General features: G+C 43.2%; 1 protein-coding gene across 1 annotated transcript in view; it reads right to left on the reverse strand.

Annotated features, from left to right (window-relative positions):
- Positions 1 to 15,666: 15,666 nt before the first annotated feature.
- The window catches only part of arfgef3 (ARFGEF family member 3), a 61,189-nt gene continuing 57,853 nt past the window's right edge, over positions 15,667 to 19,002 (reverse strand). The window contains exons 34-35 of the mRNA XM_088934352.1: positions 18,524 to 18,782; positions 15,667 to 15,695 (exon numbers count right to left, since the gene is read on the reverse strand). Of these exons, the coding sequence (XP_088790478.1) occupies positions 18,591 to 18,782 (192 nt within the window). The 3' untranslated portion in view covers positions 15,667 to 15,695; positions 18,524 to 18,590. The remainder of the gene's footprint in view (positions 15,696 to 18,523; positions 18,783 to 19,002) is intronic.

Genomic DNA, 19,002 nt, shown 5'->3' on the forward strand with positions numbered 1-19,002 from the left:
TTTGGGGCGTGTGGCGCGTGCTGGGGCAGCGAAGAGGCGAGGGGGTTCGGAGCCTGGCGAGAGCGCAGCGTGCCGATTTCCTCCCGCTCCCCGGCTGAGCGCTTCAAGCAGAGTGCTGGCGTGTCCGCGGGGAGGTGGCGATAAACACCCACACGCCGGTCATCCCTGAGCCAATCACAGCGCCGGGCTCGCAAGTGAAAGGCAGTCTCTTTGGGATTTACTGCAGCTGGCCTGTATCAGAGGGAGAGGCAACAGGGCAGGTGCCAGAGCCCTGCTTTAGCCGGGAGCGCATTGGTTTATAAGGACTGAGCGCAGGGATTCGGCACGCGATGCTGAGAGCACATGGACTCCAGTGCAGGCGGATAATAAAATAGGAAAACACAGCCCCTCCCCAGTGCTGATCCTCTCCTGGCTCTCTCGATATTTTCTGTCATTTCCTCAAGTGGATTGAGCTCCGCACAGCAAGCGGCTGAATGAAACACCTTGCTGTGAGTTAATAAACAGCTGTGAGTGGGGAAGGGGCTGGGGTGGGGATGAGTTTGTATTATCCCAAGCTCCTAGTCCTGGAGTCTCTTTGCTTCAGTAGGGCTGGATGAGATCAGGTTTGAGAAATGGAGAATACAAGCTAGACAAAGGAAACAACGTAGTTCTGAAACCTGTTTTTTTGGAAATTTGCGTTGGGTTTCACATGTTCGTAGGAAGGCCCATTTTTAAGACTGGTAACTACTGTGGAGTTGCATTAACGGCATTTCTAGATTTTTTTGATACCTGTTGAAATCTTGCTTTTCTTACCACTAAAGACAAGAGAAATGTGTGTGTTGTTGGAAGTTAAAAGAACATCACAAAAAGATTTTTTGTTGGAACTATGTCACCATTCAATACGACGAGAGGTGATCCTGGCAGGATTATATGTAAGAAATTTTCTTTCGCCCAGGATGAAAAGGCGTGGGTGTGACACTAGACTGACAAGAAGTCCTTGGAAGTGTGGAGCGTTATTATAAGAAAGACAGGGAGAGACTGACTGAAAGACTGGCTTTTCAGCAGGGGAGCCAAACAGCATGTCCTCAGCATCGTGCCAGACAAATCCTAATGCGAGCTATAAATGACAATCCCTGACTATGATATGCAAGCAAAGGAAGGAAGATTCACAGATTTTACACATCAGACAAATAATAAGTGCTGCCCTTCCTAAATCCATCCACAGATAAGTGATTCCAGGATAAAGTCCCTGTCCTCTTTTCCCCTTCCCAGCTTTCCTCTGATGGAAAGTTATGAGAAGGGATGCAGGGGATTGGCATATGGATAGGTTGCATGCCAGGGAGTGTTAAAGGCACTCGTCTGTGGTCTTGTGTGAGGTAGTGCGGAGTCCTTGAACATTCAAGCAATGCCTTAACTGCAGCTTGCTGGTGCACTGTGTTGCCCAGAGATGACAAAGCTACAGTAAAAGAGCCTTAGGCTCATCTCCTTGTGAAATGAAAAGCCCTTCGATGCAATTCGATGCACAAGTTTGTGGCACAAGAAATAAAGTGTTAGCCTTTCAAACCTGGAAGGAGAGTAAGAGTGTTCTATCCCAAGCCCTGCTGAGCCCCAGATCCAAACATACACAAAGTAACACAAATATCAGATCTGATGGGGAAATTTAATAGATCGGTGTTTGGGCATTTCTGAAGAGTAACTGCTAACTTAACATGGGGATTTGCAAAAAATGCTCTTCCTGTTGCAGAAGGATTATTTCAATACTGTATAACCTGGTCTGTCTTGAGGCAGTGACGTTAACTGGGGACAAGAATCCGATCTGCCAAAAATGAAAATGTTTAGGGTGTTTTTGTAGAAAGTTTTGAATCAGGACTGAGTTCTGTAGACAGGTAAGCAGACAGTATACAGTTAGGGACTATGACTATTGACTGTTGACTCTGGGCTGGCTGTTTAATTTGCCTAACGGATCACATGGCAGATTTAATCATAATCCTTTGTGGAGTTGCTGGTAAATTAAATGAGATGCAAACCTGGATGTTTATTTACATCTGTGACATCACTGGATTATTATACAGCATGAGTCTATTTCATTTATGTATTTCTAATTACCCCTGGAGCCGATACCCTGGAATGAGTGGGAAAAGTTCAGATGCTATATTAACATAATACATACATACTGCTTTCGTGAACACAATTTCATGAATGCATTTTAAGGAGTTGGAAGACAGCAGAGCGCGAGGAAGGACTCATTTCTCACGATTCTTCTCTCAAGCACTTGAAAAGCTGAACCAAGAAAATGATTGTTCAGTTTGAACAACTGCTTGGTGAGACGTTTAGGAAGACTTCTGCCTGGTGCTGCTGTGAGTTACAGAGCAGATTCCTCGGTGCTTGCAGGGCTTTGCAAAACTCACCCAGGACCCAGATGGCTTTTCCAGCCATCCTGAGATCAGACATTGGGCTCCATCTCCTTCTTTGTGTCTTTGTATGGAATCCTCAAAAACAGTGCGTACCAACTATTAATAGCCATAACCTGGTTTATTAATGTTCACAGGCTGTAATCCTGGGGGACTGTCAAACAGGGTCAGGAAGCACTGTCTGAGAATGGGCTTTGGTGTGTGTCTTCTCCGTGAAATTGCCACTAATTCCAGTCTGAGCAGCCTTTGCAGTTTTAAGTCAGGATATAGGTCAGATAAAACACCACAGAAACAAAAGATAGTTCAGGAAGTTTCCCATGCTGGGAAAATGTACATGCTGAGAAAGTACAGGACATTCATAAGAACGTACAGTAAGAAAGGTTAAAAGTAAAGAAAGCCAGTCATTCCACCTAGCCTGTTTGGTCAAATATTGTCCCTGTCTGATTCAGGTGACTTCTGGTTCTGTGTAATGATGTTAATATATTGCTGCCGAAACAGGCGACAGTTCATGCTCAGGTCCTGGAGGTCTGCTTGCTCTTTATTGTTGCCTAAACTCTCACTTGCTCTAGTTTTTCAAATAACTAGATGAAACACAGATCTGGGTCGGTTTTAAGCTGCACCTGAATCAAGCATGTCTGTTATGTTACAGATTTAGATGGACTTTTAAATATGTCTAGTTAAACACATAATTAGATCATTTAAGCTGAATGAGACCTAAATTTACTACTTAAAAAGGATTGATAATGTATCATATACGGTATTATTGTGTGAGGTCATTTAACTGAGAGCTCAGCCAAAGCGAGCTGAGAACTCAAGTCCGGGTCTGAACTGCTTAGAGACCAGAGGGAGTCTGGCAGAAGTGTGTCTCCTTTTCCAGCAGGGCGGCGCCCTGGAGCTACCAGAGAAGCATCCAGTTCTGCACCTGTTGTCCGCCTGCAGCCCCAGGGTGTGTCTGTTGTAAACGCCCAGCTGGGAAAAGGCAGCTGCTTCAATTACAGGGAGCACCAGCAGCCATATCACCCTGCCACTCACAGCTGGCAGCCCACTGAAGCTCAGCAGGTGTGAGCCTGGCCAGTACCTGGATGAGAGACCTTCTGGGGAAAACTAAGGTTGCTGCTGGAAGAGGTGTTAATTGGGGCCAGCAGGGGGCGCTCACCCTGCAGTCCATGTGGGTCCTAATGCCCCAGTATAGTGACGGGGACGCTATACTGTAAACAGGCACCGTCCTTCGGATGAGACGTAAAACCGAGGTCCTGACTCTCTGTGGTCATTAAAAATCCTAGGGTGTTTCTCGAAAAAGAGTAGGGGTGTAACCCTGGCGTCCTGGCCAAATTTCCCATTGGCCCTCACCAATCATGGCCTCCTAATAATCCCCCTCTACGAACTGGCTTCATTACTCTGCTCTCCTCCCCACTGAGAGCTGGTGTGTGGTGAGCGTTCTGGCGCACTATGGCTGCCGTCGCATCATCCAGGTGGGGCTGCACACTGGTGGGGGTGGAGGGGATCCCCATTACCTGTAAAACGCTTTGAGTGGAGTGTCCAGAAAAGCGCTATATAAGTGTAAGCAATTATTATTATTATAACACAGCTAACCATGGGGGTGCTTGCTGGGCATCCCTGTTTGACTTGATGCTTACAGCCTCTGGGGAAATCCTGGTATAATGTTCCATGTCCGAACCAGCCATCTCCGTCTAGTGTTTGAGCTGCTCAGGACCTCCTAAACCTCTTTTGATTTCAGCCTGATCCCAAACCCTGAGGCCCTGCACAGCTGTGCCATGGATCTGTTCCATAGAAGCCACGAGTGGCACGCGAGGGAATTCTGACTGGAATGAGCAGAGGAAGTCTAATTAATGGTCAGAAAAAGACAAAAAATGTCTGCTAACTAGATAATGACGAACGCGTTAATGCAATTAATATTAATATTGGTGGCTGACATCACTGTGCATCTAAACAAACTCAGCCTCCATCTGCAGGGTGAATGCCCTGGGTATAAAAGTATAAAATACAGTTTTTGCGAAACCTGCGATTTTTTTATTTGGGACGTTGACACCTTGACTACTGACTATTTGCAGCATCTTCCTGCTATCGAACCATCACATGGTCAGTGTTGCCGAGTTGGAATTTATGGGTAAGATCTTGCAGTAGAATTTTCTGTAAGCTTTCAAGATTTCCGGCATTTGGGTCTGATGCTTTCATTTCTTATCCAGACAGGCAACTTCGCTATCTGCGAGATGGAATTGATGTTTTTTTCAGAAGATGGGTGCTGAGGATTTTGAAATGCAGCTCGTTGGATTACAGTGCTCTGGCTTGTGGACCTCAGTGTTGAGAGATCTGTGGCGCCCACTTGAGGCACTGGAGAGAGGTCACAGGTCTTTATCATGACTTCTTGGAAGTTCCAGTCTGTAAAATCTGTTTGAAGAAAGTGGCTCTCTTTAAATACCTCTATGAACAGATATCTTCACATGTGGAAGGCAGTTCTTTGTCCCTCCCAGTGCCAGTTGATGACCGAGCTCCCAGAGGCTTGTGTACTGCTTTCACTATCAAACTACGAGCCTGGGGCTGGAGAACTCAGCAGGGGGACACTCAGCGGTAAAATTACATCTTTATTAAAGAAGGTGATAAAATTGAAGTAGGATTATTATCGATGGCACGCAGATCAAATAAGTTAACTCTTGTCCACAGCTGAAAGGCTGCCAGCCCCTGGTCTTCGCATTAAGTCAGGGCAGTTAGTTTCGTTGTCCAAACCAGTAAACATTTCTCTTGCCAGTGTCTGTGCAAATCTCTACTAATGACAAATCTGCAGATGTTCTAAAAACTGACTTGGGACTGTTACACGTGATTTTTCCCCCAGCTGCAGGGTATTTGTTTAATTTTGATTAAAGGGAATAATATCAGTAGCCCAGTGTGCGAGGCTGTGGCCACACTCCGTCTCTTTCTGATTAAATCTGTCTGCAGCCTATATTACCCGGAACGAGGCAGGCACATTTAATCCACCTGCTGTGGCATGCTTGGTCTCTGTTGGAGGTCACTGGGAGATTAAGAAAATAACACAACCATCTGTCTTTTGATTGAGGGTACCGTCCAATAGCATCAACAACTTTATTTCTGAGTGTTGAACAGCTATAAGCATTATTTAAAAAAAAACTTTTTTCAAGGTCTTATTAGTTCCAATTTTACCATTCAGTCATTTTAACTGCTTATTAATTTATATTTTTTTGGGCTAAACTAGACTTTTCTAGTTGTTGATAAAAGGAACCTCATCTCAAGATACAGCTGCTATAAAACTCTTCCAGAAATGTACATTTTTTTTCCTCCAGTGAAATCAATAGACTAGTTAATGAAGTTGAATAGGATCTGGGTGGTACAAGACTGAGAAACACATCATAGACAGACAGGGCTGTCCAATCGAGGTCGTAGAGGGCCAGAGTGTTCAAATTTTCATTCAATCCATTACTTTAATCACATAATTACTGTGTCAATTGGTCTGAGTCTTCAGGCTTGAATAGACCTGGCTATTCCATTGGACTTCACCCTGCCTGCCAGGAACCGTAGACCAGGCGAACGGAGATCTCTGTATCCTGCAGCAATCTCAAGAAATGTGTTGAAATGGAGGATGGGAATTCACATGCATTCTTCTGCTTGCACGATTGTTTTTCGTGATCCTGAACCTTGTGTGAGTGGTGATAATGTATCTGTTCTCAAAACGCTGATGTGCAGAACAAGCAGGTGAAGGAAAGAAAGGAAAACACACAGGAAAACAGACCCATGCTGCATCTGGACCACTGGTGGGTTAGCACTATTAGCCCTATACAATTTCTTGCATTAGGAATTCTTCTTTTCACATACCCCAGCTTGCTCTCCATGAGACACACAGGGAGAGAAGCCTGGGGTCAGAGCACAGGGTCAGCCATTGTACAGCACCCCTGGAGCAGCTTGGGGTTAAGGGCCTTGCTCAGGGGCCCAACAGAGTAGGATTCCTCTGCCGGCCGCGGGATTTGAGCCGGCAACCTTCATCCCATAGGCACAGATCCTGAGCCACAGAGCCACCGCTCTGCCCCAGAGAGTAGAAATGATGGTGAAAGGCAGTAACATCATGCAGCTCTGCTGGACTGTATTGTCTGGGTTGACAGCCTTGGCTTCCTTGAGATTGTTTCAGGATGTCCAGTAGGTTGGGGTGAAGAATACGATTTCCAGGTCTCTTGAGGCCCAAAGAGCTTGGAGAAGGTGTTAAAGTTTTGATAAGTAGGAATAAAATGGATATCAGTCTTTTATCTAAAGACTGCAACAATCTTCCGTGAGACCCGAAACTGCCCACCTTTGTAACTGAGGATGTGTTCAGGTGAGTACATGCGCTAAAACCATTCGGGCGTTGGTGTTTTATCGACTCTTCCTTTCTTTCCTTCACCTGCTTGTTCTGTGTGCCACAGTGGCATGAGTCTGCTGAGGAGATCGCCACTGGAAATCAGAATGTACTCCGAACGGACTTGGCTGATTAAATAAAGGCCCATCACTGCTAGTTCTGGCACAGTGAGAAGGTAGGTGTAATGACTAATTCCAGCTCTTGTTCTGTATCCTTACAAGAGCTTATCTTGAGAACGTGCACATGCCCATTAAACCAGACGGACACACAGAGCTTCATTTGCTTCTTTATTCTACAACACAGTCAACATAAATTACAATCAGGACACACTTTGGATTATACAGAATATATTATATTTTTTATTATTTTTTAAACAAATTACATCAGCCACAAAAATGCCTCATTTTCAGCAGTAACATAACAAAATATTACAAAATAATTAAGTCCCTAGAGCGATCAATGGCAGAAGCTTTGAAATCAGTCCACATGGTTATTGGCCTCTCAGTTATGAAGAAAATGTGTCTCTGTATTGCGCCAGTTTTGCGTTTCATTTTGAGTGTGAGCTGCGAACTGTTATTGTTGAATCTCCTCTCAGAATTAGCCAATATGTACATCTTGCTATACTGTATATTTGGTCATATTAAGTGGTAGCGCACAACCAATACACATGGTTAATGCACCATTTCAAAATACAAATTTCAGTCATTAAAAAGATTCCTGTGGAAAACGTTTTTCCATTTCCTAAAGACCACTGTGGTAATTGTGGAGTGGCAGATTACTCATTTTGGCTGTACACATCCATTGGGCTAAATTTGGAAAAAAAAAAACTTAACTATCTTTACATATGGTAGATATAAATTTGAAACATGGATATATGTGCTATAAATCAGTGCACATTTCTTTCGGGGGCCTGATCAACAAACCGAGTATTCTATATCCAATCTTATGACAGGATACTGCTGCTGATCTAGAGGTTAAGCACATTAAAAGGTAAATAAATTACTATTTGTTGCTGTCCCATGTGTCATTCGGTGGTCTTTCAGAAAAAAAACAAGATAACAATGGTATTGGTCTACAAGACCAATTTTGCTTGACCACAATCAAAACAAAATCAAATAATTAAGCCCTTTTGCACTGTCAAGTCACATTATGAAGGAGATATGGCCGGGGGCCTGACTGATAATGATCTGTAATGTGGGACAATTAAAGGGTTTCAGTCAGGTGCCAGATTGTGAAAGATTAGCAGTTTGGACTTAGAATACGACAACTTTCCATGTGCCATATGCACATTTATCTTTTAAGAAACCAATGTTTAAAAAGATTGTATTAATTAGCATGCAATGTGGTTTAAACACTATAAAAGGCTTTCATGTTTTTTGTAACAGCCGGCAAATTTGTAAAGTAGATGTAGATGACCTCTGTCTAATAATTCAGTCTAGACTTTCTGCATCCTTCTTTAGAACTGTCATTAGCCTCTGTATTTGTCCTGTGTGAAGGAAACCATCCTAGACTACGGTATTACTAGAGAATGAAAAAATAAATCTAGCCTTTTACTAGTACTCCTGAAAATCTAAATAGAAAAATAACCAAGCATATTCAACCCTACAGCAGAGAGAAAGGCTCCTGGATAAGGGCACTGGTCAGTTTGGACCAGCAGGGTTTGACACTCATACAAACCCTGTGCTTTACCAGATCAGCTAGCTGGGCACCAAACCTGAACATGAAGAGCACGTTCTGGGTCATCATCAGTATACGACAGCATCCATAGAGCAAAGCCATTGTTTTCATTCAGTACAACTGAATTAATGTGCATCAACAGCCGCTGCAACAATGACCCCCTGCACTAAAGAAATGTTATGATATAAATTCAGATGAATGTCCAGGAGACATTGTCATTTCCATCAAAGAAATCAATGGCAGACTTGTGAAACAGAAACAAAATGTCACTGACCAGAACAGTACCTCAGTGCTAGATCCTTCGCCAGCAGGATTAAGGGTCAGTGGATCTGAGGAGCACTAAGGCTTCACATAATTACTGTGTCAATTGGTCTGAGTCTTCAGGCTTGAATAGACCTGGCTATTCCATTGGACTTCACCCTGCCTGCCAGGAACCGTAGACCAGGCGAACGGAGATCTCTGTATCCTGCAGCAATCTCAAGAAATGTGTTGAAATGGAGGATGGGAATTCACATGCATTCTTCTGCTTGCACGATTGTTTTTCGTGATCCTGAACCTTGTGTGAGTGGTGATAATGTATCTGTTCTCAAAACGCTGATGTGATTGGAATCTGGTTGTAAATCAAATACTGTATGTGTGCAACCTTAAACGTAATAAGTGAGGATTTAGACTAGAGATAAGATATCACTTTATTAGCCCTATACAATTTCTTGCATTAGGAATTCTTCTTTTCACATACCCCAGCTTGCTCTCCATGAGACACACAGGGAGAGAAGCCTGGGGTCAGAGCACAGGGTCAGCCATTGTACAGCACCCCTGGAGCAGCTTGGGGTTAAGGGCCTTGCTCAGGGGCCCAACAGAGTAGGATTCCTCTGCCGGCCGCGGGATTTGAGCCGGCAACCTTCATCCCATAGGCACAGATCCTGAGCCACAGAGCCACCGCTCTGCCCCAGAGAGTAGAAATGATGGTGAAAGGCAGTAACATCATGCAGCTCTGCTGGACTGTATTGTCTGGGTTGACAGCCTTGGCTTCCTTGAGATTGTTTCAGGATGTCCAGTAGGTTGGGGTGAAGAATACGATTTCCAGGTCTCTTGAGGCCCAAAGAGCTTGGAGAAGGTGTTAAAGTTTTGATAAGTAGGAATAAAATGGATATCAGTCTTTTATCTAAAGACTGCAACAATCTTCCGTGAGACCCGAAACTGCCCACCTTTGTAACTGAGGATGTGTTCAGGTGAGTACATGCGCTAAAACCATTCGGGCGTTGGTGTTTTATCGACTCTTCCTTTCTTTCCTTCACCTGCTTGTTCTGTGTGCCACAGTGGCATGAGTCTGCTGAGGAGATCGCCACTGGAAATCAGAATGTACTCCGAACGGACTTGGCTGATTAAATAAAGGCCCATCACTGCTAGTTCTGGCACAGTGAGAAGGTAGGTGTAATGACTAATTCCAGCTCTTGTTCTGTATCCTTACAAGAGCTTATCTTGAGAACGTGCACATGCCCATTAAACCAGACGGACACACAGAGCTTCATTTGCTTCTTTATTCTACAACACAGTCAACATAAATTACAATCAGGACACACTTTGGATTATACAGAATATATTATATTTTTTATTATTTTTTAAACAAATTACATCAGCCACAAAAATGCCTCATTTTCAGCAGTAACATAACAAAATATTACAAAATAATTAAGTCCCTAGAGCGATCAATGGCAGAAGCTTTGAAATCAGTCCACATGGTTATTGGCCTCTCAGTTATGAAGAAAATGTGTCTCTGTATTGCGCCAGTTTTGCGTTTCATTTTGAGTGTGAGCTGCGAACTGTTATTGTTGAATCTCCTCTCAGAATTAGCCAATATGTACATCTTGCTATACTGTATATTTGGTCATATTAAGTGGTAGCGCACAACCAATACACATGGTTAATGCACCATTTCAAAATACAAATTTCAGTCATTAAAAAGATTCCTGTGGAAAACGTTTTTCCATTTCCTAAAGACCACTGTGGTAATTGTGGAGTGGCAGATTACTCATTTTGGCTGTACACATCCATTGGGCTAAATTTGGAAAAAAAAAAACTTAACTATCTTTACATATGGTAGATATAAATTTGAAACATGGATATATGTGCTATAAATCAGTGCACATTTCTTTCGGGGGCCTGATCAACAAACCGAGTATTCTATATCCAATCTTATGACAGGATACTGCTGCTGATCTAGAGGTTAAGCACATTAAAAGGTAAATAAATTACTATTTGTTGCTGTCCCATGTGTCATTCGGTGGTCTTTCAGAAAAAAAACAAGATAACAATGGTATTGGTCTACAAGACCAATTTTGCTTGACCACAATCAAAACAAAATCAAATAATTAAGCCCTTTTGCACTGTCAAGTCACATTATGAAGGAGATATGGCCGGGGGCCTGACTGATAATGATCTGTAATGTGGGACAATTAAAGGGTTTCAGTCAGGTGCCAGATTGTGAAAGATTAGCAGTTTGGACTTAGAATACGACAACTTTCCATGTGCCATATGCACATTTATCTTTTAAGAAACCAATGTTTAAAAAGATTGTATTAATTAGCATGCAATGTGGTTTAAACACTATAAAAGGCTTTCATGTTTTTTGTAACAGCCGGCAAATTTGTAAAGTAGATGTAGATGACCTCTGTCTAATAATTCAGTCTAGACTTTCTGCATCCTTCTTTAGAACTGTCATTAGCCTCTGTATTTGTCCTGTGTGAAGGAAACCATCCTAGACTACGGTATTACTAGAGAATGAAAAAATAAATCTAGCCTTTTACTAGTACTCCTGAAAATCTAAATAGAAAAATAACCAAGCATATTCAACCCTACAGCAGAGAGAAAGGCTCCTGGATAAGGGCACTGGTCAGTTTGGACCAGCAGGGTTTGACACTCATACAAACCCTGTGCTTTACCAGATCAGCTAGCTGGGCACCAAACCTGAACATGAAGAGCACGTTCTGGGTCATCATCAGTATACGACAGCATCCATAGAGCAAAGCCATTGTTTTCATTCAGTACAACTGAATTAATGTGCATCAACAGCCGCTGCAACAATGACCCCCTGCACTAAAGAAATGTTATGATATAAATTCAGATGAATGTCCAGGAGACATTGTCATTTCCATCAAAGAAATCAATGGCAGACTTGTGAAACAGAAACAAAATGTCACTGACCAGAACAGTACCTCAGTGCTAGATCCTTCGCCAGCAGGATTAAGGGTCAGTGGATCTGAGGAGCACTAAGGCTTCACATAATTACTGTGTCAATTGGTCTGAGTCTTCAGGCTTGAATAGACCTGGCTATTCCATTGGACTTCACCCTGCCTGCCAGGAACCGTAGACCAGGCGAACGGAGATCTCTGTATCCTGCAGCAATCTCAAGAAATGTGTTGAAATGGAGGATGGGAATTCACATGCATTCTTCTGCTTGCACGATTGTTTTTCGTGATCCTGAACCTTGTGTGAGTGGTGATAATGTATCTGTTCTCAAAACGCTGATGTGATTGGAATCTGGTTGTAAATCAAATACTGTATGTGTGCAACCTTAAACGTAATAAGTGAGGATTTAGACTAGAGATAAGATATCACTTTATTAGCCCTATACAATTTCTTGCATTAGGAATTCTTCTTTTCACATACCCCAGCTTGCTCTCCATGAGACACACAGGGAGAGAAGCCTGGGGTCAGAGCACAGGGTCAGCCATTGTACAGCACCCCTGGAGCAGCTTGGGGTTAAGGGCCTTGCTCAGGGGCCCAACAGAGTAGGATTCCTCTGCCGGCCGCGGGATTTGAGCCGGCAACCTTCATCCCATAGGCACAGATCCTGAGCCACAGAGCCACCGCTCTGCCCCAGAGAGTAGAAATGATGGTGAAAGGCAGTAACATCATGCAGCTCTGCTGGACTGTATTGTCTGGGTTGACAGCCTTGGCTTCCTTGAGATTGTTTCAGGATGTCCAGTAGGTTGGGGTGAAGAATACGATTTCCAGGTCTCTTGAGGCCCAAAGAGCTTGGAGAAGGTGTTAAAGTTTTGATAAGTAGGAATAAAATGGATATCAGTCTTTTATCTAAAGACTGCAACAATCTTCCGTGAGACCCGAAACTGCCCACCTTTGTAACTGAGGATGTGTTCAGGTGAGTACATGCGCTAAAACCATTCGGGCGTTGGTGTTTTATCGACTCTTCCTTTCTTTCCTTCACCTGCTTGTTCTGTGTGCCACAGTGGCATGAGTCTGCTGAGGAGATCGCCACTGGAAATCAGAATGTACTCCGAACGGACTTGGCTGATTAAATAAAGGCCCATCACTGCTAGTTCTGGCACAGTGAGAAGGTAGGTGTAATGACTAATTCCAGCTCTTGTTCTGTATCCTTACAAGAGCTTATCTTGAGAACGTGCACATGCCCATTAAACCAGACGGACACACAGAGCTTCATTTGCTTCTTTATTCTACAACACAGTCAACATAAATTACAATCAGGACACACTTTGGATTATACAGAATATATTATATTTTTTATTATTTTTTAAACAAATTACATCAGCCACAAAAATGCCTCATTTTCAGCAGTAACATAACAAAATATTACAAAATAATTAAGTCCCTAGAGCGATCAATGGCAGAAGCTTTGAAATCAGTCCACATGGTTATTGGCCTCTCAGTTATGAAGAAAATGTGTCTCTGTATTGCGCCAGTTTTGCGTTTCATTTTGAGTGTGAGCTGCGAACTGTTATTGTTGAATCTCCTCTCAGAATTAGCCAATATGTACATCTTGCTATACTGTATATTTGGTCATATTAAGTGGTAGCGCACAACCAATACACATGGTTAATGCACCATTTCAAAATACAAATTTCAGTCATTAAAAAGATTCCTGTGGAAAACGTTTTTCCATTTCCTAAAGACCACTGTGGTAATTGTGGAGTGGCAGATTACTCATTTTGGCTGTACACATCCATTGGGCTAAATTTGGAAAAAAAAAAACTTAACTATCTTTACATATGGTAGATATAAATTTGAAACATGGATATATGTGCTATAAATCAGTGCACATTTCTTTCGGGGGCCTGATCAACAAACCGAGTATTCTATATCCAATCTTATGACAGGATACTGCTGCTGATCTAGAGGTTAAGCACATTAAAAGGTAAATAAATTACTATTTGTTGCTGTCCCATGTGTCATTCGGTGGTCTTTCAGAAAAAAAACAAGATAACAATGGTATTGGTCTACAAGACCAATTTTGCTTGACCACAATCAAAACAAAATCAAATAATTAAGCCCTTTTGCACTGTCAAGTCACATTATGAAGGAGATATGGCCGGGGGCCTGACTGATAATGATCTGTAATGTGGGACAATTAAAGGGTTTCAGTCAGGTGCCAGATTGTGAAAGATTAGCAGTTTGGACTTAGAATACGACAACTTTCCATGTGCCATATGCACATTTATCTTTTAAGAAACCAATGTTTAAAAAGATTGTATTAATTAGCATGCAATGTGGTTTAAACACTATAAAAGGCTTTCATGTTTTTTGTAACAGCCGGCAAATTTGTAAAGTAGATGTAGATGACCTCTGTCTAATAATTCAGTCTAGACTTTCTGCATCCTTCTTTAGAACTGTCATTAGCCTCTGTATTTGTCCTGTGTGAAGGAAACCATCCTAGACTACGGTATTACTAGAGAATGAAAAAATAAATCTAGCCTTTTACTAGTACTCCTGAAAATCTAAATAGAAAAATAACCAAGCATATTCAACCCTACAGCAGAGAGAAAGGCTCCTGGATAAGGGCACTGGTCAGTTTGGACCAGCAGGGTTTGACACTCATACAAACCCTGTGCTTTACCAGATCAGCTAGCTGGGCACCAAACCTGAACATGAAGAGCACGTTCTGGGTCATCATCAGTATACGACAGCATCCATAGAGCAAAGCCATTGTTTTCATTCAGTACAACTGAATTAATGTGCATCAACAGCCGCTGCAACAATGACCCCCTGCACTAAAGAAATGTTATGATATAAATTCAGATGAATGTCCAGGAGACATTGTCATTTCCATCAAAGAAATCAATGGCAGACTTGTGAAACAGAAACAAAATGTCACTGACCAGAACAGTACCTCAGTGCTAGATCCTTCGCCAGCAGGATTAAGGGTCAGTGGATCTGAGGAGCACTAAGGCTTCAGTGAAAGACCAGGCAGTGCCTGCTCTCGCAAGGCTTTCAGAGAGGAAGAGGAGACGGGAGTAACCCTTCTGGCTTTGCTAACACCCTCCCTGTTCCCCAAGCCAACGGCTAACCTGTTTTGACCGTTTCTTTACTACAACTCCGAACGCGACAGGGATTTAAAGAGCAAAATTAAACAAACGTACAACAGGACTACTTACACCAACGGCCAAATCTTTGGTCTTTTTTTTTCCTCCCAACGGATGAGAAAACAAAGGCTAGCCAGAGAATAAAAGGATGCTGGCACAACTGATACAGGTGGGGTAAATACTGAAAACAAGGAATAAAATGCATTTGGACACTGCACGTAAGAAAATATTTACATTGTTTCTCAGGAAAAAAAAAACAGCTTTACATCCATGTCCCAAATGCAAAAAAGTTTCACTGTGGTCCACACTCATTTTAAGTGACAACCCCATCAGGCTAGGTTGTGATCAAAGACTTCTGACATCACATCTGTGCTGCTGTCGGTGATGCAGTGTTGCTGTGGTAACACATGGTTTAATCACGCAAGCTGCTGTCTTCATCCTTAAGGGTTTCACAGCACGTGAGTATGCAAGAGGACAATGCTGGCTTTGTTTCGCAAGATAGACCACCCTCTTATCTAACATTTGCTTTCAGTTTCACAGAATATGAATGAGGAGATTAAGTCACCTGCAGGAAGCAGGACCCATGCTGTTGTAGTAAAGTAAGAGGGTGGTTTGGATCTGCAGAGATTGAAGGGGTGCTAACAAATAGAACTACAGGGGCCAGAACAGCTCCATTGCTGAACCAAGGCTTCTGCTGGTAATTAAAATGACTTTTTTTTTGTAGGTAACCTGTGCAAAACTGCACTGCAACCATAGCTATTTTAATCCACCATCAGCCCCTCAAAGGCGTGGTGTGATTCCTCTCAGCCTCCAGATGTTGGTGTTGGTCTGGAGCAGCAGGGCCGGGCATAAGGGCACTGACTGAGATACAAACAGTGGGACACAGATGGTGTGTCAGGGGCAGTGGCCTTTGCTGGGTCGAGTAAGCTCCTGTGTGGAGAATATGATAGACAAAAGTTGCTCAAAAACAACACAGAGACTGTCTTGCAAAAATTCCCCAATTTTGGTGACTAGATGTAATTAAAAGTATCCAAAATGCAAGTACTGTATGGTATTACTAAAATATTTACCTTTTAATTCTTCTGTATTAAATAAAATGCATTTGTTCCATGTTTCAAATCTGAACTATTTAAAAGGCTTTGGTAATCCCGCAATTAAACAACATCTGATAAAAAATACCACCCCACCCAAAACCTTCCTGTCAGGTGTAAGTCTTTGTCATTCATCAAAATGCGGCAATAAAGAATGGGACCTGCTGTCTCTGTTGTGTTAGGTTTTGCACTGGCTTCTGCAAAACCTAGGTACAGGAGGAATTATTCCTAATATAGTTCTTATTCTGGCTTTTGCTCTCCATCACAATACTATAGGAATGTGTGACGTAATTTCCCCCTCCGCTTTTAAAACTGTTTCTACAGATCTACTCTGTAGCATGAACCTTCGAGGTGTTTTAGTTTGGGGAAACTTAGATGGCAAAGCCTCACAGTCTAAACTCCCAAAGCTAACTTTCTTGAACTGAAATATCAGCACCGGGTGCTAGACAGTGTTGTAGCGGGCACAGTGCGCGGATGACATACAAGAGGAAAGTGCTTCATAGGCCATGTGAGCAGAAGAGGATTTTAAAACATGCACTCCAAAGCTGTAGTTAGTCACAGGAAGGAGGAAGCTGTCTAGCCTGCTGTGATAAACTCTGGGCTGTCTCCTGATCCTGACATTTGCCACTGGCTGATGGGGATGAGGATGAGTCGGGACAAGGAGAAAGTCTTTAGGACTTAGGAACATGGTTTTAATCCGAAAGCACTGGGGAGCGTGAATCTGTAGTTTTATCAAAGCTTTCAATTTATATGGGACAAATTGGAGGGCGATCAGATGGAAAGTGGGTTAAGATCATTTGAAGGGGATCTTGTCTGTACAAACAGCTGCACGAACATGCTGAGAAGGAGTGACGGTCTTCTTGCACTGTGACGCTCTGCGTGGAGGAAAACAGACCCATGCTGCATCTGGACCACTGGTGGGTTAGCACAAACGCGCACAATAACAGGAACAAACACGCGCAAGGCAGGATAGAAAGTGGACAAGCCCCACAGTCTCACGGTCGATGTGTTAACTGAACACTTTCCTGTACCATGACTGCCCACAGGGGGCTGAATAAGAATGCTGATGATCTCTCTTGACGTTGTCAAATATATACCATGAAATATCAGTGCAGTTTTCAATAATTTAGACATGAAAGGGTTGAATAAACACAAATGAAAACACTGGTATTTATCAGCTATCATTCATTTTGAAAACAAACGCTCCACCTGGACACATTTTTGGTGTTTTCACTGAAGGAATGTTACTTTTTGCCACCGTGCTCCTAAATGAGATGGAAGCTTTGTCAAACTGTCACACAGTCACAGAGTGAGCTGCAGTTAGACTCCCTTTGTGTTCAGTGTGACATGTTGCCAAGAATGATCTTTGCATGCAGGTCTCCGATGTCTTGAGCATTATGGTCAGGCATAACACAATATGTATTTTGACTGTAAGAGATTACATGAGTCCAGTTTAAAATATTAATCTTTTAAAATGTTTTCAGAGAAAAATACAGTATATTAGGTTAGGGTTACCAAGCAAATCTGGCACTGCCGCATAAATAAACTGTGCAAATCTGTTAAAAAAACCCAATATTAATCTCTCTTGTTATTAAGTAGAGAATTCAGTTGCTTTTCAACACACTGAACATGGATCCAATTTAAAACCAGTAACAGTTTGATATTTCTTAGAAGAATGTATGGGGTCCATTTGTTGGCTCATGAAATTCTGTCTAATCAGCTTTTTCCCAGATGGAACAGCAATTGGACAGAAATACAGGAGCACCTATACTGATCCCCAAAAGTCCTTTGGATTTTACCGGGCTACTCTTGACTCCTTTTTTATATTTAATACTATTAATATTAATCATAATAGAATAGTTACTTTTGCTATACCCTGCCCCTTTGGAAGAGCCAGTTGTGTGTTTCTGCCATTTGGGCTCACCTGTGAACTGTGTGACCGCACACGGGGAGAGCGGGGGCCCATAGCAGAGGGCCAGCGCTGATTGGAATAGAGGCGCGTCCTTCACTGACAGCACTGCATGCCTGCGGGTGCTCAGGAGGCCACAGGGGGCGCTGTGTCACTGAGAGCTCAGAGACCCCGGCTGGCTAACCCCACCCTACCCTTGGCAGCACACAGTTCCGCTGCTGCTTGGGGGATCCTGGTCCCAGTCAGTGGGTGACACGCCCTAGACCTGAATCTGTGTTCATGGGTCAATCTATGCTTAGCCAAACACCAATAGGGCATTAGGCATGTGTGAGTTGCAGTCAATCAAATTTGCCAACTGCAACCATCTGCTGGGGTTTTCAGGTGCAAGGGCTTGGTGTCATGCGCACAACTAATCCAAACTATAGATGAAATGGGAACTTCTAATAAATCTGCACAATATGGTGTGGGAGTCTAAGGGAATTCATTACAGTTTCAAGAAAATGTTAAGGTATCCCCTGTTTTTGGCAGGAACACACTTTACTCCATGCAAATGAACATGCCATCCGAGGACTGCAGGGTTCCTTAAAAAATAAACCTCTGATCGAAACAAGCATTGGCACGGCTGTTGGCTGTTTTAGATCCTCTTTAATGGTGTATGATCTCTTGGATTTAGAATCATGGACATTCCTCCAAAATGGGGAATGACTTTCCAAAGGCCTACGAAGTCACAAGCTCGCACTTGAGTCAAAGCTACACACCCAAACCGCTTTCCAAACCCTGGCGAGGTGGAGCTCCAGGTCTCCGCCTTTCAAAGCAGCTCAGGTCTCATGGAATGATCTCGTAGACCCTGCCCAGGCGCCCCAGCCATTCGCGGACGGCCTGGCGGACTCGGGCGTCGGTCACGTGGCAGGTGAGCTGGCTGACGCACGGGAAGACCGCGGGCTGCAGGGCCGTGAACGTGGGGTCCGGCAGGAGTTGGATCTGGTTGAGAATGGTCAACACCATGTTGGTCCACGCCTAGGGCAGAAACACAGGTAAACTCCAGCTGCCAACCGCGCCACCCTGGACAGACTCGGAAACACTGCTGCACGTTAAAGGACATTTCAGGAAGAGGCTGGATCATGTTTAGACCACACAGCGATGCAGCTGCTGCTGTTCAAAGTGCATAATCAGTGCAGGAAGTTTTATTGACATCTTTATGGTGCAATGAGAAGATTCAAGGTAATGTTCAATCTTA

Source organism: Atractosteus spatula, chromosome 15, assembly GCF_055471065.1.
Source record: "Atractosteus spatula isolate fAtrSpa1 chromosome 15, fAtrSpa1.hap1, whole genome shotgun sequence".
NCBI classification, from domain to species: Eukaryota; Metazoa; Chordata; class Actinopteri; order Semionotiformes; family Lepisosteidae; genus Atractosteus; species Atractosteus spatula.